The 23,320-nt window shown below is 39.3% G+C and overlaps 1 protein-coding gene across 4 annotated transcripts in view; it reads left to right on the top strand.

The window, feature by feature from the left end:
* The first annotated feature begins 18,163 nt into the window (after window positions 1-18,163).
* Window positions 18,164-23,320, top strand: part of LOC147653239 (uncharacterized) — a 628,925-nt gene continuing 623,768 nt past the window's right edge. For 2 of the 4 annotated variants that reach the window (XM_086890275.1, XM_086890276.1), the window contains exons 1-3: window positions 18,164-19,110; window positions 20,590-20,643; window positions 23,028-23,099. In XM_086890275.1, the coding sequence (XP_086746401.1) occupies window positions 18,839-19,110; window positions 20,590-20,643; window positions 23,028-23,082 (381 nt within the window). In that variant the 5' untranslated portion in view covers window positions 18,164-18,838 and the 3' untranslated portion in view covers window positions 23,083-23,099. The remainder of the gene's footprint in view (window positions 19,111-20,589; window positions 20,644-23,027; window positions 23,100-23,320) is intronic. The other 2 variants (XM_086890277.1, XM_086890278.1) reach the window with 2 other exon arrangements.

Consider the following 23,320-nt stretch of genomic DNA (forward strand, 5'->3'; position numbering starts at 1 on the left):
TTTCTGGAATTGTGTGGGATTCTGAGGAGACTTGAAGAATTTTGAGGAATTTTTCTTAGATTTTGTGGAAACTTGTGGAGGTTTTGTGTGATTTTTGTGTGATTTTGTGGGATATTGAGGCGATTTAGGGATCTTGAGGGATTTCTCATGTATTTTGTGGGAATTTGTGGAGATTTGGTGGGATATTTTTCTAGAATTTGGTCGTGTTTTGAGAAGATTTAGGGAATTTTGTGTGATTTTTCTTGAATTTTGTGGGATATTGAGGAGATTTTGTGGGATGTTTGTGGAACTTTGAGGGACTTTTCTGGAATTTGGTGAGATTCTGTAGAGAACTGAGAAATTATCAGGGATTTTTCATGTATTCTGTGGGAATTTGTGGAGATTTGATGGGATTTTTGTGGATTTTGGCCGTGTTTTGAGAAGATTTAGGGAATTTTGTGTGATTTTTCTGGGATTTTGTTGGGTATTGAGGAAATTTTGTGGGATGTTTCTGGAATTTGGTGGGGCTTTTCAAGAATTTTGTGGTATTTTGAAAAGATTTAGGGAATTTTGTGGTGTTTTTTCTTGAATTTTGTGGGAAACTGTGCTGATTTTATGGGGCGTTTCTGGAATTTGGTCGAGTTTTCAGAAGATTTAGGGATTTTTGTGGGATTTTTGTGGGATGTTCTGGGAATTGGTGGAGATTTTGTGGGACATTCCTGTGAATTGGTAGGGTTTTGAAATGATTTAGGGAGTTTTGTGGGACTTCTCTGGAATTTTGTGTGTTTTTTCTGGAATTGTGTGGGATTCTGAGGAGACTTGAAGAATTTTGAGGAATTTTTCTTAGATTTTGTGGAAACTTGTGGAGGTTTTGTGTGATTTTTGTGTGATTTTGTGGGATATTGAGGCGATTTAGGGATCTTGAGGGATTTCTCATGTATTTTGTGGGAATTTGTGGAGATTTGGTGGGATATTTTTCTAGAATTTGGTTGTGTTTTGAGAAGATTTAGGGAATTTTGTGGTGTTTTTTCTTGAATTTTGTGGGAAACTGTGCTGATTTTATGGGGCGTTTCTGGAATTTGGTCGAGTTTTCAGAAGATTTAGGGATTTTTGTGAGATTTTTGTGGGATGTTCTGGGAATTGGTGGAGATTTTGTGGGACATTCCTGTGAATTGGTAGGGTTTTGAAATGATTTAGGGAGTTTTGTGGGACTTCTCTGGAATTTTGTGTGTTTTTTCTGGAATTGTGTGGGATTCTGAGGAGACTTGAAGAATTTTGAGGAATTTTTCTTAGATTTTGTGGAAACTTGTGGAGGTTTTGTGTGATTTTTGTGTGATTTTGTGGGATATTGAGGCGATTTAGGGATCTTGAGGGATTTCTCATGTATTTTGTGGGAATTTGTGGAGATTTGGTGGGATATTTTTCTAGAATTTGGTTGTGTTTTGAGAAGATTTAGGGAATTTTGTGGTGTTTTTTCTTGAATTTTGTGGGAAACTGTGCTGATTTTATGGGGCGTTTCTGGAATTGGGTCGAGTTTTCAGAAGATTTAGGGATTTTTGTGAGATTTTTGTGGGATGTTCTGGGAATTGGTGGAGATTTTGTGGGACATTCCTGTGAATTGGTAGGGTTTTGAAATGATTTAGGGAGTTTTGTGGGACTTGTCTGGAATTTTGTGTGTTTTTTCTGGAATTGTGTGGGATTCTGAGGAGACTTGAAGAATTTTGAGGAATTTGTTTTAGATTTTGTGGGAATTTGTGGAGAATCTGTGGGATTTTACTGGAATTTGGTGGGCCTTTTCAAGGACTTTGTGTGGTTTTGAGGAGACTTGAAGAATTTTGAGGAATTTTTCTTAGATTTTGTGGAAACTTGTGGAGGTTTTGTGTGATTTTTGTGGGATTTTGTGGGATATTGAGGCGATTTCGGGATCTTGAGGGATTTTTTGTGTATTTTGTGGGATTTTGTGGAGATTTGGTGGGACATTTTTCTAGAATTTAGTCGTGTTTTGAGAAGATTTAGGGAATTTTGTGTGATTTTTCTTGAATTTTGTTGGATATTGAGGAGATTTTGTGGGATGTTTGTGGAACTTTGAGGGACTTTTCTGGAATTTGGTGAGATTCTGTAGAGAACTGAGAAATTATCAGGGATTTTTCATGTATTCTGTGGGAATTTGTGGAGATTTGGTGGGATTTTTGTGGATTTTGGCCGTGTTTTGAGAAGATTTAGGGAATTTTGTGTGATTTTTCTGGGATTTTGTTGGGTATTGAGGAAATTTTGTGGGATGTTTCTGGAATTTGGTGGGGCTTTTCAAGAATTTTGTGGTATTTTGAAAAGATTTAGGGAATTTTGTGGTGTTTTTTCTGGGATTTTGTGGGAAACTGTGCTGATTTTATGGGGCGTTTCTGGAATTTGGTCGAGTTTTCAGAAGATTTAGGGATTTTTGTGAGATTTTTGTGGGATGTTCTGGGAATTGGTGGAGATTTTGTGGGACATTCCTGTGAATTGGTAGGGTTTTGAAATGATTTAGGGAGTTTTGTGGGACTTGTCTGGAATTTTGTGTGTTTTTTCTGGAATTGTGTGGGATTCTGAGGAGACTTGAAGAATTTTGAGGAATTTGTTTTAGATTTTGTGGGAATTTGTGGAGAATCTGTGGGATTTTACTGGAATTTGGTGGGCCTTTTCAAGGACTTTGTGTGGTTTTGAGGAGACTTGAAGAATTTTGAGGAATTTTTCTTAGATTTTGTGGAAACTTGTGGAGGTTTTGTGTGATTTTTGTGGGATTTTGTGGGATATTGAGGCGATTTCGGGATCTTGAGGGATTTTTTGTGTATTTTGTGGGATTTTGTGGAGATTTGGTGGGACATTTTTCTAGAATTTAGTCGTGTTTTGAGAAGATTTAGGGAATTTTGTGTGATTTTTCTGGGATTTTGTTGGATATTGAGGAGATTTTGTGGGATGTTTGTGGAACTTTGAGGGACTTTTCTGGAATTTGGTGAGATTCTGTAGAGAACTGAGAAATTATCAGGGATTTTTCATGTATTCTGTGGGAATTTGTGGAGATTTGGTGGGATTTTTGTGGATTTTGGCCGTGTTTTGAGAAGATTTAGGGAATTTTGTGTGATTTTTCTGGGATTTTGTTGGGTATTGAGGAAATTTTGTGGGATGTTTCTGGAATTTGGTGGGGCTTTTCAAGAATTTTGTGGTATTTTGAAAAGATTTAGGGAATTTTGTGGTGTTTTTTCTTGAATTTTGTGGGAAACTGTGCTGATTTTATGGGGCGTTTCTGGAATTTGGTCGAGTTTTCAGAAGATTTAGGGATTTTTGTGGGATTTTTGTGGGATGTTCTGGGAATTGGTGGAGATTTTGTGGGACATTCCTGTGAATTGGTAGGGTTTTGAAATGATTTAGGGAGTTTTGTGGGACTTCTCTGGAATTTTGTGTGTTTTTTCTGGAATTGTGTGGGATTCTGAGGAGACTTGAAGAATTTTGAGGAATTTTTCTTAGATTTTGTGGAAACTTGTGGAGGTTTTGTGGGATTTTTGTGTGATTTTGTGGGATATTGAGGCGATTTAGGGATCTTGAGGGATTTCTCATGTATTTTGTGGGAATTTGTGGAGATTTGGTGGGATATTTTTCTAGAATTTGGTTGTGTTTTGAGAAGATTTAGGGAATTTTGTGGTGTTTTTTCTTGAATTTTGTGGGAAACTGTGCTGATTTTATGGGGCGTTTCTGGAATTTGGTCGAGTTTTCAGAAGTGTTAGGGATTTTTGTGAGATTTTTGTGGGATGTTCTGGGAATTGGTGGAGATTTTGTGGGACATTCCTGTGAATTGGTAGGGTTTTGAAATGATTTAGGGAGTTTTGTGGGACTTCTCTGGAATTTTGTGGGTTTTTTCTGGAATTGTGTGGGATTCTGAGGAGACTTGAAGAATTTTGAGGAATTTGTTTTAGATTTTGTGGGAATTTGTGGAGAATCTGTGGGATTTTACTGGAATTTGGTGGGCCTTTTCAAGGACTTTGTGTGGTTTTGAGGAGACTTGAAGAATTTTGAGGAATTTTTCTTAGATTTTGTGGAAACTTGTGGAGGTTTTGTGGGATTTTTGTGGGATTTTGTGGGATATTGAGGCGATTTCGGGATCTTGAGGGATTTTTTGTGTATTTTGTGGGATTTTGTGGAGATTTGGTGGGACATTTTTCTAGAATTTAGTCGTGTTTTGAGAAGATTTAGGGAATTTTGTGTGATTTTTCTGGGATTTTGTTGGATATTGAGGAGATTTTGTGGGATGTTTGTGGAACTTTGAGGGACTTTTCTGGAATTTGGTGAGATTCTGTAGAGAACTGAGAAATTATCAGGGATTTTTCATGTATTCTGTGGGAATTTGTGGAGATTTGGTGGGATTTTTGTGGATTTTGGCCGTGTTTTGAGAAGATTTAGGGAATTTTGTGTGATTTTTCTGGGATTTTGTTGGATATTGAGGAAATTTTGTGGGATGTTTCTGGAATTTGGTGGGGCTTTTCAAGAATTTTGTGGTATTTTGAAAAGATTTAGGGAATTTTGTGGTGTTTTTTCTTGAATTTTGTGGGAAACTGTGCTGATTTTATGGGGCGTTTCTGGAATTTGGTCGAGTTTTCAGAAGATTTAGGGATTTTTGTGAGATTTTTGTGGGATGTTCTGGGAATTGGTGGAGATTTTGTGGGACATTCCTGTGAATTGGTAGGGTTTTGAAATGATTTAGGGAGTTTTGTGGGACTTCTCTGGAATTTTGTGTGTTTTTTCTGGAATTGTGTGGGATTCTGAGGAGACTTGAAGAATTTTGAGGAATTTTTCTTAGATTTTGTGGAAACTTGTGGAGGTTTTGTGGGATTTTTGTGTGATTTTGTGGGATATTGAGGCGATTTAGGAATCTTGAGGGATTTCTCATGTATTTTGTGGGAATTTGTGGAGATTTGGTGGGATATTTTTCTAGAATTTGGTTGTGTTTTGAGAAGATTTAGGGAATTTTGTGGTGTTTTTTCTTGAATTTTGTGGGAAACTGTGCTGATTTTATGGGGCGTTTCTGGAATTTGGTCGAGTTTTCAGAAGATTTAGGGATTTTTGTGAGATTTTTGTGGGATGTTCTGGGAATTGATGGAGATTTTGTGGGACATTCCTGTGAATTGGTAGGGTTTTGAAATGATTTAGGGAGTTTTGTGGGACTTCTCTGGAATTTTGTGTGTTTTTTCTGGAATTGTGTGGGATTCTGAGGAGACTTGAAGAATTTTGAGGAATTTGTTTTAGATTTTGTGGGAATTTGTGGAGAATCTGTGGGATTTTACTGGAATTTGGTGGGCCTTTTCAAGGACTTTGTGTGGTTTTGAGGAGACTTGAAGAATTTTGAGGAATTTTTCTTAGATTTTGTGGAAACTTGTGGAGGTTTTGTGGGATTTTTGTGGGATTTTGTGGGATATTGAGGCGATTTAGGGATCTTGAGGGATTTTTCATGTATTTTGTGGGAATTTGTGGAGATTTGGTGGGATATTTTTCTAGAATTTGGTCGTGTTTTGAGAAGATTTAGGGAATTTTGTGTGATTTTTCTTGAATTTTGTGGGATATTGAGGAGATTTTGTGGGATGTTTGTGGAACTTTGAGGGACTTTTCTGGAATTTGGTGAGATTCTGTAGAGAACTGAGAAATTATCAGGGATTTTTCATGTATTCTGTGGGAATTTGTGGAGATTTGGTGGGATTTTTGTGGATTTTGGCCGTGTTTTGAGAAGATTTAGGGAATTTTGTGTGATTTTTCTGGGATTTTGTTGGGTATTGAGGAAATTTTGTGGGATGTTTCTGGAATTTGGTGGGGCTTTTCAAGAATTTTGTGGTATTTTGAAAAGATTTAGGGAATTTTGTGGTGTTTTTTCTTGAATTTTGTGGGAAACTGTGCTGATTTTATGGGGCGTTTCTGGAATTTGGTCGAGTTTTCCGAAGATTTAGGGATTTTTGTGAGATTTTTGTGGGATGTTCTGGGAATTGGTGGAGATTTTGTGGGACATTCCTGTGAATTGGTAGGGTTTTGAAATGATTTAGGGAGTTTTGTGGGACTTCTCTGGAATTTTGTGTGTTTTTTCTGGAATTGTGTGGGATTCTGAGGAGACTTGAAGAATTTTGAGGAATTTGTTTTAGATTTTGTGGGAATTTGTGGAGAATCTGTGGGATTTTACTAGAATTTGGTGGGCCTTTTCAAGGACTTTGTGTGGTTTTGAGGAGACTTGAAGACTTTTGAGGAATTTTTCTTAGATTTTGTGGAAACTTGTGGAGGTTTTGTGTGATTTTTGTGGAATTTTGTGGGATATTGAGGCGATTTAGGGATCTTGAGGGATTTTTCATGTATTTTGTGGGAATTTGTGGAGATTTGGTGGGACATTTTTCTAGAATTTGGTCGTGTTTTGAGAAGATTTAGGGAATTTTGTGTGATTTTTCTGGGATTTTGTGGGAAACTGTGCTGATTTTATGGGGCGTTTCTGGAATTTGGTCGAGTTTTCAGAAGATTTAGGGATTTTTGTGAGATTTTTGTGGGATGTTCTGGGAATTGGTGGAGATTTTGTGGGACATTCCTGTGAATTGGTAGGGTTTTGAAATGATTTAGGGAGTTTTGTGGGACTTCTCTGGAATTTTGTGTGTTTTTTCTGGAATTGTGTGGGATTCTGAGGAGACTTGAAGAATTTTGAGGAATTTTTCTTAGATTTTGTGGAAACTTGTGGAGGTTTTGTGGGATTTTTGTGGGATTTTGTGGGATATTGAGGCGATTTCGGGATCTTGAGGGATTTTTTGTGTATTTTGTGGGATTTTGTGGAGATTTGGTGGGACATTTTTCTAGAATTTAGTCGTGTTTTGAGAAGATTTAGGGAATTTTGTGTGATTTTTCTGGGATTTTGTTGGATATTGAGGAGATTTTGTGGGATGTTTGTGGAACTTTGAGGGACTTTTCTGGAATTTGGTGAGATTCTGTAGAGAACTGAGAAATTATCAGGGATTTTTCATGTATTCTGTGGGAATTTGTGGAGATTTGGTGGGATTTTTGTGGATTTTGGCCGTGTTTTGAGAAGATTTAGGGAATTTTGTGTGATTTTTCTGGGATTTTGTTGGGTATTGAGGAAATTTTGTGGGATGTTTCTGGAATTTGGTGGGGCTTTTCAAGAATTTTGTGGTATTTTGAAAAGATTTAGGGAATTTTGTGGTGTTTTTTCTTGAATTTTGTGGGAAACTGTGCTGATTTTATGGGGCGTTTCTGGAATTTGGTCGAGTTTTCAGAAGATTTAGGGATTTTTGTGAGATTTTTGTGGGATGTTCTGGGAATTGGTGGAGATTTTGTGGGACATTCCTGTGAATTGGTAGGGTTTTGAAATGATTTAGGGAGTTTTGTGGGACTTCTCTGGAATTTTGTGTGTTTTTTCTGGAATTGTGTGGGATTCTGAGGAGACTTGAAGAATTTTGAGGAATTTTTCTTAGATTTTGTGGAAACTTGTGGAGGTTTTGTGTGATTTTTGTGTGATTTTGTGGGATATTGAGGCGATTTAGGGATCTTGAGGGATTTCTCATGTATTTTGTGGGAATTTGTGGAGATTTGGTGGGATATTTTTCTAGAATTTGGTTGTGTTTTGAGAAGATTTAGGGAATTTTGTGGTGTTTTTTCTTGAATTTTGTGGGAAACTGTGCTGATTTTATGGGGCGTTTCTGGAATTTGGTCGAGTTTTCAGAAGTGTTAGGGATTTTTGTGAGATTTTTTGGGATGTTCTGGGAATTGGTGGAGATTTTGTGGGACATTCCTGTGAATTGGTAGGGTTTTGAAATGATTTAGGGAGTTTTGTGGGACTTCTCTGGAATTTTGTGGGTTTTTTCTGGAATTGTGTGGGATTCTGAGGAGACTTGAAGAATTTTGAGGAATTTGTTTTAGATTTTGTGGGAATTTGTGGAGAATCTGTGGGATTTTACTGGAATTTGGTGGGCCTTTTCAAGGACTTTGTGTGGTTTTGAGGAGACTTGAAGACTTTTGAGGAATTTTTCTTAGATTTTGTGGAAACTTGTGGAGGTTTTGTGGGATTTTTGTGGGATTTTGTGGGATATTGAGGCGATTTCGGGATCTTGAGGGATTTTTTGTGTATTTTGTGGGATTTTGTGGAGATTTGGTGGGACATTTTTCTAGAATTTAGTCGTGTTTTGAGAAGATTTAGGGAATTTTGTGGGATTTTTCCTGGAATTTTGTTGGATATTAGGGAGATTTTGTGGGATGTTTGTGGAACTTTGAGGGACTTTTTAGGAATTTGGTGAGATTCTGTAGAGAACTGACGAATTATCAGGGATTTTTCATGTATTCTGTGGGAATTTGTGGAGATTCGGTGGGATTTTTCTGGAATTTGGTAGAGTTTTGAGAAGATTTAGGGAATTTTGTGGGACTTTTCTGGGATTTTGTTGGATATTGAGGACATTTTGTGGGATGTTTCGGGAATTTGGTGGGGCTTTTCAGGAATTTTTTGGTATTTTGAAAAGGTTTAGGGAATTTTGTGGTGTTTTTTCTTGAATTTTGTGGGAAACTGTGCTGATTTTATGGGGCGTTTCTGGAATTTGGTCGAGTTTTCAGAATTGTTAGGGATTTTTGTGAGATTTTTGTGGGATGTTTGTGGAACTTTGAGGGACTTTTCTGGAATTTGGTGAGATTCTGTAGAGAACTGACAAATTATCAGGGATTTTTCATGTATTCTGTGGGAATTTGTGGAGATTTGGTGGGATTTTTCTGGAATTTGGTAGAGTTTTGAGAAGATTTAGGGAATTTTGTGTTTTTTTTTCTTGAATTTTGTGGGAAACTGTGCTGATTTTATGGGGCCTTTCTGGAATTTGGTCAAGTTTTCAGAAGATTTAGGGAATTGTGTGAGATTTTTCCTGGAATTTTGTTGGATATTAGGGAGATTTTGTGGGATGCTTGTGGAACTTTGGGGGACTTTTCTGGTATTTGGTGAGATTCTGTAGAGAACTGACGAATTATCAGGGATTTTTCATGTATTCTGTGGGAATTTGTGGAGATTTGGTGGGATATTTTTCTAGAATTTGGTCGTGTTTTGAGAAGATTTAGGGAATTTTGTGGGATTTTTCCTGGAATTTTGTTGGATACTGGGGAGATTTTGTGGGATGTTTGTGGAACTTTGAGGGACTTTTCTGGAATTTGGTGAGATTCTGTAGAGAACTGACGAATTATCAGGGATTTTTCATGTATTCTGTGGGAATTTGTGGAGATTCTGTGGGATTTTTGTGGATTTTGGCCGTGTTTTGAGAAGATTTAGGGAATTTTGTGTGATTTTTCTGGGATTTTGTTGGATATTGAGGACATTTTGTGGGATCTTTCGGGAATTTGGTGGGGCTTTTCAAGAATTTTGTGGTATTTTGAAAAGGTTTAGGGAATTTTGTGGTGTTTTTTCTTGAATTTTGTGGGAAACTGTGCTGATTTTATGGGGCGTTTCTGGAATTTGGTCGAGTTTTCAGAAGATTTAGGGATTTTTGTGAGATTTTTGTGGGATGTTCTGGGAATTGGTAGAGATTTTGTGGGACATTCCTGTGAATTGGTAGGGTTTTGAAATGATTTAGGGAGTTTTGTGGGACTTCTCTGGAATTTTGTGGGGTTTTTCTGGAATTGTGTGGGATTCTGAGGAGACTTGAAAAATTTTGAGGAATTTGATTTAGATTTTTGTGGGAATTTGTGGAGATTCTGTGGGATTTTTCTGGAATTTGGTGGGCCTTTTCACGAACTTTGTGTGGTTTTGAGGAGACTTGAAGAATTTTGAGGAATTTTTCTTAGATTTTGTGGAAACTTGTGGAGGTTTTGTGTGATTTTTGTGTGATTTTGTGGGATATTGAGGCAATTTAGGGATCTTGAGGGATTTTTCATGTATTTTGTGGGAATTTGTGGAGATTTGGTGGGATATTTTTCTAGAATTTGGTCGTGTTTTGAGAAAATTTAGGGAATTTTGTGGGATTTTTCTTGGAATTTTGTTGGATATTAGGGAGATTTTGTGGGATGTTTGTGGAACTTTGAGGGACTTTTCTGGAATTTGGTGAGATTCTGTAGAGAACTGACGAATTATCAGGGATTTTTCATGTATTCTGTGGGAATTTGTGGAGATTCGGTGGGATTTTTCTGGAATTTGGTAGAGTTTTGAGAAGATTTAGGGAATTTTGTGGGACTTTTCTGGGATTTTGTTGGATATTGAGGACATTTTGTGGGATGTTTCTGGAATTTGGTGGGGCTTTTCAGGAATTTTGTGGTATTTTGAAAAGGTTTAGGGAATTTTGTGGTGTTTTTTCTTGAATTTTGTGGGAAACTGTGCTGATTTTATGGGGCGTTTCTGGAATTTGGTCGAGTTTTCAGAAGTGTTAGGGATTTTTGTGAGATTTTTGTGGGATGTTTGTGGAACTTTGAGGGACTTTTCTGGAATTTGGTGAGATTCTGTAGAGAACTGACAAATTATCTGGGATTTTTCATGTATTCTGTGGGAATTTGTGGAGATTTGGTGGGATTTTTCTGGAATTTGGTAGAGTTTTGAGAAGATTTAGGGAATTTTGTGTTGTTTTTTCTTGAATTTTGTGGGAAACTGTGCTGATTTTATGGGGCCTTTCTGGAATTTGGTCAAGTTTTCAGAAGATTTAGGGAATTGTGTGAGATTTTTCCTGGAATTTTGTTGGATATTAGGGAGATTTTGTGGGATGCTTGTGGAACTTTGGGGGACTTTTCTGGTATTTGGTGAGATTCTGTAGAGAACTGACGAATTATCAGGGATTTTTCATGTATTCTGTGGGAATTTGTGGAGATTTGGTGGGATATTTTTCTAGAATTTGGTCGTGTTTTGAGAAGATTTAGGGAATTTTGTGGGATTTTTCCTGGAATTTTGTTGGATACTGGGGAGATTTTGTGGGATGTTTGTGGAACTTTGAGGGACTTTTCTGGAATTTGGTGAGATTCTGTAGAGAACTGACGAATTATCAGGGATTTTTCATGTATTCTGTGGGAATTTGTGGAGATTCTGTGGGATTTTTGTGGATTTTGGCCGTGTTTTGAGAAGATTTAGGGAATTTTGTGTGATTTTTCTGGGATTTTGTTGGATATTGAGGACATTTTGTGGGATGTTTCGGGAATTTGGTGGGGCTTTTCAAGAATTTTGTGGTATTTTGAAAGGATTTAGGGAATTTTGTGGTGTTTTTTCTTAAATTTTGTGGGAAACTGTGCTGATTTTATGGGGCGTTTCTGGAATTTGGTCGAGTTTTCAGAAGATTTAGGGATTTTTGTGAGATTTTTGTGGGATGTTCTGGGAATTGGTAGAGATTTTGTGGGACATTCCTGTGAATTGGTAGGGTTTTGAAATGATTTAGGGAGTTTTGTGGGACTTCTCTGGAATTTGGTGGGATTTTTCTGGAATTGTGTGGGATTCTGAGGAGACTTGAAAAATTTTGAGGAATTTGATTTAGATTTTTGTGGGAATTTGTGGAGATTCTGTGGGATTTTTCTGGAATTTGGTGGGCCTTTTCACGAACTTTGTGTGGTTTTGAGGAGACTTGAAGAATTTTGAGGAATTTTTCTTAGATTTTGTGGAAACTTGTGGAGGTTTTGTGTGATTTTTGTGTGATTTTGTGGGATATTGAGGCGATTTAGGGATCTTGAGGGATTTTTCATGTATTTTGTGGGAATTTGTGGAGATTTGGTGGGATATTTTTCTAGAATTTGGTCGTGTTTTGAGAAGATTTAGGGAATTTTTTGGGATTTTTCCTGGAATTTTGGTGGATATTAGGGAGATTTTGTGGGATGTTTGTGGAACTTTGAGGGACTTTTTAGGAATTTGGTGAGATTCTGGTGAGAACTGACGAATTATCAGGGATTTTTCATGTATTCTGTGGGAATTTGTGGAGATTCGGTGGGATTTTTCTGGAATTTGGTAGAGTTTTGAGAAGATTTAGGGAATTTTGTGGGACTTTTCTGGGATTTTGTTGGATATTGAGGACATTTTGTGGGATGTTTCGGGAATTTGGTGGGGCTTTTCAGGAATTTTTTGGTATTTTGAAAAGGTTTAGGGAATTTTGTGGTGTTTTTTCTTGAATTTTGTGGGAAACTGTGCTGATTTTATGGGGCGTTTCTGGAATTTGGTCGAGTTTTCAGAATTGTTAGGGATTTTTGTGAGATTTTTGTGGGATGTTTGTGGAACTTTGAGGGACTTTTCTGGAATTTGGTGAGATTCTGTAGAGAACTGACAAATTATCAGGGATTTTTCATGTATTCTGTGGGAATTTGTGGAGATTTGGTGGGATTTTTCTGGAATTTGGTAGAGTTTTGAGAAGATTTAGGGAATTTTGTGTTTTTTTTTCTTGAATTTTGTGGGAAACTGTGCTGATTTTATGGGGCCTTTCTGGAATTTGGTCAAGTTTTCAGAAGATTTAGGGAATTGTGTGAGATTTTTCCTGGAATTTTGTTGGATATTAGGGAGATTTTGTGGGATGCTTGTGGAACTTTGGGGGACTTTTCTGGTATTTGGTGAGATTCTGTAGAGAACTGACGAATTATCAGGGATTTTTCATGTATTCTGTGGGAATTTGTGGAGATTTGGTGGGATATTTTTCTAGAATTTGGTCGTGTTTTGAGAAGATTTAGGGAATTTTGTGGGATTTTTCCTGGAATTTTGTTGGATACTGGGGAGATTTTGTGGGATGTTTGTGGAACTTTGAGGGACTTTTCTGGAATTTGGTGAGATTCTGTAGAGAACTGACGAATTATCAGGGATTTTTCATGTATTCTGTGGGAATTTGTGGAGATTCTGTGGGATTTTTGTGGATTTTGGCCGTGTTTTGAGAAGATTTAGGGAATTTTGTGTGATTTTTCTGGGATTTTGTTGGATATTGAGGACATTTTGTGGGATCTTTCGGGAATTTGGTGGGGCTTTTCAAGAATTTTGTGGTATTTTGAAAAGGTTTAGGGAATTTTGTGGTGTTTTTTCTTGAATTTTGTGGGAAACTGTGCTGATTTTATGGGGCGTTTCTGGAATTTGGTCGAGTTTTCAGAAGATTTAGGGATTTTTGTGAGATTTTTGTGGGATGTTCTGGGAATTGGTAGAGATTTTGTGGGACATTCCTGTGAATTGGTAGGGTTTTGAAATGATTTAGGGAGTTTTGTGGGACTTCTCTGGAATTTTGTGGGGTTTTTCTGGAATTGTGTGGGATTCTGAGGAGACTTGAAAAATTTTGAGGAATTTGATTTAGATTTTTGTGGGAATTTGTGGAGATTCTGTGGGATTTTTCTGGAATTTGGTGGGCCTTTTCACGAACTTTGTGTGGTTTTGAGGAGACTTGAAGAATTTTGAGGAATTTTTCTTAGATTTTGTGGAAACTTGTGGAGGTTTTGTGTGATTTTTGTGTGATTTTGTGGGATATTGAGGCAATTTAGGGATCTTGAGGGATTTTTCATGTATTTTGTGGGAATTTGTGGAGATTTGGTGGGATATTTTTCTAGAATTTGGTCGTGTTTTGAGAAAATTTAGGGAATTTTGTGGGATTTTTCTTGGAATTTTGTTGGATATTAGGGAGATTTTGTGGGATGTTTGTGGAACTTTGAGGGACTTTTCTGGAATTTGGTGAGATTCTGTAGAGAACTGACGAATTATCAGGGATTTTTCATGTATTCTGTGGGAATTTGTGGAGATTCGGTGGGATTTTTCTGGAATTTGGTAGAGTTTTGAGAAGATTTAGGGAATTTTGTGGGACTTTTCTGGGATTTTGTTGGATATTGAGGACATTTTGTGGGATGTTTCTGGAATTTGGTGGGGCTTTTCAGGAATTTTGTGGTATTTTGAAAAGGTTTAGGGAATTTTGTGGTGTTTTTTCTTGAATTTTGTGGGAAACTGTGCTGATTTTATGGGGCGTTTCTGGAATTTGGTCGAGTTTTCAGAAGTGTTAGGGATTTTTGTGAGATTTTTGTGGGATGTTTGTGGAACTTTGAGGGACTTTTCTGGAATTTGGTGAGATTCTGTAGAGAACTGACAAATTATCTGGGATTTTTCATGTATTCTGTGGGAATTTGTGGAGATTTGGTGGGATTTTTCTGGAATTTGGTAGAGTTTTGAGAAGATTTAGGGAATTTTGTGTTGTTTTTTCTTGAATTTTGTGGGAAACTGTGCTGATTTTATGGGGCCTTTCTGGAATTTGGTCAAGTTTTCAGAAGATTTAGGGAATTGTGTGAGATTTTTCCTGGAATTTTGTTGGATATTAGGGAGATTTTGTGGGATGCTTGTGGAACTTTGGGGGACTTTTCTGGTATTTGGTGAGATTCTGTAGAGAACTGACGAATTATCAGGGATTTTTCATGTATTCTGTGGGAATTTGTGGAGATTTGGTGGGATATTTTTCTAGAATTTGGTCGTGTTTTGAGAAGATTTAGGGAATTTTGTGGGATTTTTCCTGGAATTTTGTTGGATACTGGGGAGATTTTGTGGGATGTTTGTGGAACTTTGAGGGACTTTTCTGGAATTTGGTGAGATTCTGTAGAGAACTGACGAATTATCAGGGATTTTTCATGTATTCTGTGGGAATTTGTGGAGATTCTGTGGGATTTTTGTGGATTTTGGCCGTGTTTTGAGAAGATTTAGGGAATTTTGTGTGATTTTTCTGGGATTTTGTTGGATATTGAGGACATTTTGTGGGATGTTTCGGGAATTTGGTGGGGCTTTTCAAGAATTTTGTGGTATTTTGAAAGGATTTAGGGAATTTTGTGGTGTTTTTTCTTAAATTTTGTGGGAAACTGTGCTGATTTTATGGGGCGTTTCTGGAATTTGGTCGAGTTTTCAGAAGATTTAGGGATTTTTGTGAGATTTTTGTGGGATGTTCTGGGAATTGGTAGAGATTTTGTGGGACATTCCTGTGAATTGGTAGGGTTTTGAAATGATTTAGGGAGTTTTGTGGGACTTCTCTGGAATTTGGTGGGATTTTTCTGGAATTGTGTGGGATTCTGAGGAGACTTGAAAAATTTTGAGGAATTTGATTTAGATTTTTGTGGGAATTTGTGGAGATTCTGTGGGATTTTTCTGGAATTTGGTGGGCCTTTTCACGAACTTTGTGTGGTTTTGAGGAGACTTGAAGAATTTTGAGGAATTTTTCTTAGATTTTGTGGAAACTTGTGGAGGTTTTGTGTGATTTTTGTGTGATTTTGTGGGATATTGAGGCGATTTAGGGATCTTGAGGGATTTTTCATGTATTTTGTGGGAATTTGTGGAGATTTGGTGGGATATTTTTCTAGAATTTGGTCGTGTTTTGAGAAGATTTAGGGAATTTTTTGGGATTTTTCCTGGAATTTTGGTGGATATTAGGGAGATTTTGTGGGATGTTTGTGGAACTTTGAGGGACTTTTTAGGAATTTGGTGAGATTCTGGTGAGAACTGACGAATTATCAGGGATTTTTCATGTATTCTGTGGGAATTTGTGGAGATTCGGTGGGATTTTTCTGGAATTTTGGTTGTGTTTTGAGAAAATTTAGGGAATTTTGTGGGATTTTTCTGGGATTTGGTTGGGTATTGAGGACATTTTGTGGGATGTTTCTGGAATTTGGTGGGGCTTTTCAAGAATTTTGTGGTATTTTGAAAAGATTTTGGGAATTTTGTGGTGTTTTTTCTTGAATTTTGTGGGAAACTGTGCTGATTTTATGGGGCGTTTCTGGAATTTGGTCGAGTTTTCAGAAGTGTTAGGGATTTTTGTGAGATTTTTGTGGGATGTTTGTGGAACTTTGAGGGACTTTTCTGGAATTTGGTGAGATTCTGTAGAGAACTGACGAATTATCAGGGATTTTTCATGTATTCTGTGGGAATTTGTGGAGATTTGGTGGGATTTTTCTGGAATTTGGTAGAGTTTTGAGAAGATTTAGGGAATTTTGTGTTGTTTTTTCTTGAATTTTGTGGGAAACTGCTGATTTTATGGGGCGTTTCTGGAATTTGGTCAAGTTTTCAGAAGATTTAGGGAATTGTGTGAGATTTTTCCTGGAATTTTGTTGGATATTAGGGAGATTTTGTGGGATGTTTGTGGAACTTTGAGGGAATTTTCTGGAATTTGGTGAGATTCTGTAGAGAACTGACGAATTATCAGGGATTTTTCATGTATTTTGTGGGAATTTGTGGAGATTTGGTGGGATTTTTTTCTAGAATTTTGTCGTGTTTTGAGAAGATTTAGGGAATTTGGTGAGATTTCTCTGGAATTTTGTTGGATTTTGGGGAGATTTTGAGGGATGTTTGTGGAACTTTGAGGGACTTTTCTGGAATTTTGTGGGATTCTGCAGAGAATTGACAAATTATCACGAATTTTTCATGTATTTTGTGTGAATTTGTGGAGATTCTGTGGGATTTTTGTGAATTTGGTAGAGTTTTGGAATGATTTAGGTCATTTTGTGGGATGTTTCTGGAATTTGGTGGGGCTTTTCTTGAATTTTGTGGTATTTTGAAAAGATTTAGGGAATTTGGTGGTATTTTTCTAGAATTTTGTGGACCTTTTCAAGGACTTTGTGAGGTTTGGAGGAGACTTGAAGAATTTTGAGGAAGTTTCCTTAGATTTTGTGGAAACTTGTGGAGGTTTTGTGTGATTTTTGTGGAATTTTGTGGGATATTGAGGGGATTTAGGGATCTTGGGGGATTTTACATGTATTTTGTGGGAATTTGTGGAGATTTGGTGGGATTTTTTTCCAGAATTTGGTCGTGTTTTGAGAAGATTGTGGGAATTTGGTGGGATTTTTCTGGAATTCTGTAGGCCTTTTCAAGGACTTTGTGTGGTTTGGAGGAGACTTGAAGAATTTTGAGGAAGTTTCCTTAGATTTTGTGGAAACTAGTGGAGGTTTTGTGTGATTTTTGTGGAATTTTGTGGGATATTGAGGGGATTTAGGGATCTTGGGGGATTTTACATGTATTTTGTGGGAATTTGTGGAGATTTGGTGGGATTTTTTTCCAGAATTTGGTCGTGTTTTGAGAAGATTTAGGGAATTTGGTGGGATTTTTCTTGAATTCTGTAGGCCTTTTCAAGGACTTTGTGTGGTTTGGAGGAGACTTGAAGAATTTTGAGGAAGTTTCCTTAGATTTTGTGGAAACTTGTGGAGGATTTGTGTGATTTTTGAGGAATTTTGTAGGAAATTTTGGAGATTTAGGGATCTTGAGGGATTTTTCATGTATTTTGTGTGAATTTGTGGAGATTCTGTGGGATTTTTGTGGAATTTGGTAGAGTTTTGGAATGATTTAGGTCATTTTGTGGGATGTTTCTGGAATTTGGTGGGGCTTTTCAAGAATTTTGTGGTATTTTGAAAAGATTTAGGGAATTTGGTGGGATTTTTCTAGAATTTTGTGGGCCTTTTCAAGGACTTTGTGTGGTTTGGAGGAGACTTGTAGAATTCTGAGGAAGTTTCCTTAGATTTTGTGGAAACTTGTGGAGGTTTTGTGTGATTTTTGTGGAATTTTGTGGGATATTGAGGGGATTTAGGGATCTTGGGGGATTTTACATGTATTTTGTGGGAATTTGTGGAGATTTGGTGGGATTTTTTTCTAGAATTTGGTCGTGTTTTGAGAAGATCTATCTATGTATCTATCTATGTATCTATGTATCTATGTATCTATGTATCTATGTATCTATCTATCTATCTATCTATCTATCTATTTCCTATCTATATATCTCCCTATCTATCACCCTATATACATTTCTTTAGTATAGATTTGTATATTTTCATTTCTATATTATTCATTTAAATGCTAAGCTTTTAAATAAATAGGGGAACCAAGTGAGAGAAGTGGCAGCATGGTACGGGTCGTCGCGAGTGCCAGAAGCCCGAAAAAGCGGCCGCGTCAAGGACCCCGGCAGAGTGCGGCGTCGTCACCGCTGCCTGTCGGCGCCCGACCGGCTCGCGCCCGGCCCCGGTGCCGCCGAGCGCACAGCCCATGTCCGCACGGCTGGAACAGCCGCGGAAAATTGCGACGGGGCGGCGTTGACGCCGGGGTGTTTGTCAGGCAGTCGAATTCACGCACCCAGTGCCCGGGGTCCTTCCATTTTCCCGCCTTTTTGGCCGCCATCCTTTGAAGGACAAGCCGGCCACGACCTGGCAGCCATCTTCTGCGTGGCGTGACGTAACTTCCGCCCTTCCTCGCCGCCATCTTTGCTGTGGCTGAAGCCACTTCCGGCAGAGCGGCCATCTTTGTTATGGCACAATTAAGGCCCCCGCTGCTCTCAGCGCGTCTGTCTAACTTATATGCCTGAACGAAAAACCTGCCGACGCCGACCGACTCCGAGCATTCCGCCCGATTTTCCGCCGCCTTTCCCGGGGCGAGGACGATGGCGGCGAGACTCAGCGGCTCCGTAGCTGGGTGGCGGCCGCGCCTGCGGCGGCAGGCATTGGAGTTAACGCCTCTGCCGCGGTCCTCCCGGCCGGCTCCGGCGGGGGGCGGGGGGGAGGCCCGACGCGGCTCGGCTCGGTTCGACTCTTTCCGGCCCGCTTTGGCTCGGCTCTTTCTGGCCCGCTTCGGCTCGGTTCGGCCCCGCCCGCTTCGGCTCGGCTCGCCGCTGCTCGGCCCCGCTCGGCCAGGCCCCGCCCGGCTCGGAGCACAGCTGCAGTACCGCTCTGTGCCCACAATGCGGCAGCACTGCCGCAGAGCTCAGCCCGGGGTGGGCGGGGGGAGCCCCTGCAAGTGCAGAGAAGCGAGGCAAGAAACCACGTGTACAGCCCCCTTCCATATGCTGCTACCTGTTTCCAGGCGACGACAAAGATCCATGAAGCAAATGCTTTTTCTTGGCCCATTTTGCTAAGCAAAGCTCTTCTGCAGCTCTTTAGTGCTTGCCAAACTCCAATGCGCGTGCTGCTGCTTCGATCGGATAAGAAGCACAGCCTTCTGACAGCAGCTTTCAGGTTGCTTCAGAAAGAGCTTGGCCATTTGAACGTGCAGCATGTCTGTGTGTGCATAAGCTGCAGGTGCAAGCTCCTGACAAATGTGTTCTGCAGGTACAGTTTCTCCCTGCCGGATGCAGTGGAAATGCTTTCTGCTGGTATTCTCGCCAAGAGTCACAGAGTGCTTAACTCAGGAGCTCTGAGAATGGAAGCGCAAGAAGCGTTCCGCATTTGGTGGGATATTTTTCTAGAATTTGGTTGTGTTTTGAGAAGGTTTAGGGAATTTTGTGGGATTTTCCCTGGAATTTTGTTGGATATTAGGGAGATTTTGGGGAGATATTAGTGGGATGTTTGTGGAACTTTGAGGGACTTTTCTGGAATTTGGTGAGATTCTGTAGAGAACTGACGAATTATCAGGGATTTTTCATGTATTCTGTGGGAATTTGTGGAGATTCTGTGGGATTTTTGTGGATTTTGGCCGTGTTTTGAGAAGATTTAGGGAATTTTGTGTGATTTTTCTGGGATTTTGTTGGGTATTGAGGACATTTTGTGGGATGTTTCTGGAATTTGGTGGGGCTTTTCAAGAATTTTGTGGTATTTTGAAAAGATTTAGGGAATTTTGTGGTGTTTTTTCTTGAATTTTGTGGGAAACTGCTGTTTTTATGGGGCGTTTCTGGAATTTGGTCGAGTTTTCGGAAGATTGAGGGATTTTTCTGGGATTTTTATGGGATGTTCTGGGAATTGGTGGAGATTTTGTGGGACATTCCTGTGAACTGGAAGGGTTTTGAAATGATTTAGGGAATTTTGTGGGACTTCTCTGGAATTTTGTGGGTTTTTTCTGGAATTGTGTGGGATTCTGAGGAGACTTGAAGAATTTTGAGGAATTTGTTTTAGATTTTGTGGGAATTTGTGTAGATTCTGTGGGATTTTACTGGAATTTGGTGGTCCTTTTCAAGGACTTTGTGTGGTTTTGAGAAGACTTGAAGAATTTTGAGGAATTTTTCTTAGATTTTGTGGAATCTTGTGGATGTTTTGTGTGATTTTTGTGGGATTTTGTGGGATATTGAGGCGATTTCGGGATCTTGAGGGATTTTTCATGAATTTTGTGGGAATTTGTGGAGATTTGGTGGGATATTTTTCTAGAATTTGGTTGTGTTTTGAGAAGGTTTAGGGAATTTTGTGGGATTTTCCCTGGAATTTTGTTGGATATTGGGGAGATTTTGTGGGATGTCTGTGAAACTTTGAGGGACTTTTCTGGAATTTTGTGAGATTCTGTAGAGAACTGAAGAATTATCAGGGATTTTTCATGTATTCTGTGGTAATTTGTGGAGATTCTGTGGGATTTTTGTGGATTTTGGCCGTGTTTTGAGAAAATTTAGGGAATTTTGTGGGATTTTTCTGGGATTTTGTTGGATATTGAGGACATTTTGTGGGATGTTTCTGGAATTTGGTGGGGCTTTTCAAGAATTTTGTGGTATTTTGAAAAGATTTAGGGAATTTTGTGGTGTTTTTTCTTGAATTTTGTGGGAAATTGTGGTGATTTTATGAGGCGTTTGTAGAATTTGGTCGAGTTTTCGGAAGATTTAGGGATTTTTGTGGGATGTTCTGGGAATTGGTGGAGATTTTGTGGGACATTCCTGTGAATTGGTAGGGTTTTGAAATGATTTAGGGAATTTTGTTGGACTTCTCTGGAATTTTTTTCTTTTGACACAGGGCAAGAATGGAGTGCCTGGATCTGCAGGAGAACCTGGCCCAGCTGGTATCCCAGTAAGTACCACAAAGGGAAACTCATGCATCCAGGAGAGGTGACTGATAAAATGTAGGAGGAGTGGATTATCTGTAGCTGGTTTGTGTGTTGAGGTTTCCATGGCTGAAGAAGGGTAATCTGAAAATCACTGTCTGGCCACAAGTTTGAAGGGGGCTTGGCTATGTTCCTGGAATTGAGATGCTAGTTGGGTCATCACTGTTCCCAGTGAAAGTTAAGTTTTCACAGTAAATGGAAATGATTGATTGCCTAGCATGGCAAAAAGATTGGCATGCCTCGTCTTCACCAGTAGGTTTAATTTTGCCAAGCAGAGAGCGTGCAGCCAGCAGAGAGTTGTCACAAGGAAGGAGAGGGCCTGAGGGAGTTGGCAGGCTGCCATTGAGGAATAGTGGCAGCAGAAAAATCCTCACAGGCAATTGGGGGAAGAGCAGACAGCGGGCAGTAAACCAGGATCAGGAAGCATAATGAAACTCCCCTGAGGCCATCCTGTGGGGAAGAACAGCTTGAAAATGAAGAGCTGTTAGAAGGACAGTGCGGAGCTGGTGGTTTGCTTGTTTTTTTGTGTTTTTTCCTCTATTCTGCTGAAAGTCGTCCAGAATTCAGCAAATCCATGAAAATATTCCCTTGTGCCCAGTAGCATCTATCACAATGCAGGGCTCTTCCCTCTCTTTGCCCATGGAGACAGTACAGCTTGCTGGACTGTTGCATTAATAGGGAAACAAAAGCAGAGCAGGAGGAATGTGAAAAGCTGCAGCAGGACTTCACTCTTTGTGACTCTTGCAAAGCCATAAAACCAGCCCAGCCTCACCACTGACTTGTGCCCTGATCAAGCATCTGCAGGGATGTCTCAGAGAAGCAAATAACACCTTTTTGTGTGGGGAGGTAGGACAGGGTGCTGCAGTCTGACAGCCTTTCTGCATCAAAAAATATGTGCCACAGGCTTTTTGTCCTTGACATAAGCTCTTTTTACCTTCCTGGGATTTCTGCCATTGCTTCTTACCCCATGGATCCTTGCTTTTGCCTTTCAAACTTATTTTCTTCTTTTCATTACACCCACCCATTCCCAATTCCTATCACTGATTTTTCACCTTCTGGGTCTTTATCAGGTCACTGTGGCTTTGGGATGCCTTGTGAATGCCAAGTTGGGATTATTATTTTAATCATCATAGTGTTATCACAGTACCTATACGATGTGACCCAGAGACTCACCAGACAGCTTCCTGCACAAACAGCACCACAGCAGCCTTTGCTCCAGAGGATTTAGAGTCCAAAAATAACATAGGAGATTGAAAAAGGATAAAGTCAGATGGATGAGGAAGGGGAAACAATGAGGCAGTGCTGGTCAGCAGAACAGACAGTCATCTCATCATTATCTTTCTCTGTCATTAAAATGAATCCTCTCCTTTTCATAAAGGTTATTATGGGAAGTGTCTGCTTGTGCTGTACATAAATCTATTTATTTTGAAATGCACTAATTTCCTTCACTGTGTGGTGTGACAAGCCAATGACAATAAGGGTGATTTTTTTTTTTTTCCACCTTCACCAGTGCTGACTTGTAACCACAAGGTAAAACCTACCAGGAGCCTTCTCTTTAGGCATTTGCTGACAGTACTCATCACAAGTCACACTTGCTCATGCTTAAGCCCACACACAGAAACACGGTCCAGCTCCTGAAGTCTCCAGGGCAAGTTGCACACCCCAAATCCATGTGCTTTGTGCCTGCCAGGCTCATTGGTGCTCACTTTGTATGCGTTTTACTCTAAGAAGAAAAAGGGCTATGTTCTGAACCGAAAAAGTAGGGAACAAACTCTGAAAGCAAAGGTTAAACTAAGAGTTAAAACCACATCAGAAGTGTGCCTGAAACAGTACTGTATCATGAACTGTCATTTCTACTGCCCTGATCTGCAAGGGAAAAGGGACAGTTTGACAGAATATCACAAGAGATAAGTGAAAGACAGACATTTTATAAATAGAACCTGGAAATAAAGGCAAAGGAGAAGCCCTGTATCTGTCTGTTGGTTGTATTTTTTGATTTGAGCAGTACGACCACCTGCACTGTTTCCTTGTTATCACCCATCACAGCATTTCCACTCTCAACACCCCCTTATAAACCATGTGACACCACCACAACCATGAAACACACCTCCTCCCCCTGCCATAATTGTCCCTTCCTTTTCATCTTCTCCCAGGGACCCTGCATAGCTTATTAATAATGCAACCACGGTGCCTGCAACCTGCTTTTCTAAAATACTTTGTTCTTCCTTGTCAGTGTTGGGAGTCCTGCTGCTAAAGGGAAATTTCCCAGTTCCAGTATCTGTAAATGAATGCTCTGGGAAAGAAGTGCTGGGGAAAGGGCTGCTAGTGTCTCTTTCATTTCTGTCCTAAGGGTCCCAAAGGAAATAAAGGAGAAACGGGCAGCCCAGGACTCCCTGGCTTTATAGGACCCCGAGGACCACCTGTAAGTATGTCTGGGGATGGATTAGATCCTCTCTTTACCTGCTTTTAAATGTTAGACAGGAAGATGGGACACGGTCATCTTCAGTTAGATTAAAAAAAAAAAGCATAAGCAGGAGATCTGACAAATCCAGAAGCCATATAATTTTACTTCCAAAGGAAACTGGACTGCAAAAATAGCATTTTTCATATGGATGAGCAACCACAATCTCATGTATGGAGCTG

This window comes from Cyanistes caeruleus, chromosome 5 (genome assembly GCF_971803275.1).
Source record: "Cyanistes caeruleus chromosome 5, bCyaCae1.hap1.1, whole genome shotgun sequence".
NCBI classification, from domain to species: domain Eukaryota; kingdom Metazoa; phylum Chordata; class Aves; order Passeriformes; family Paridae; genus Cyanistes; species Cyanistes caeruleus.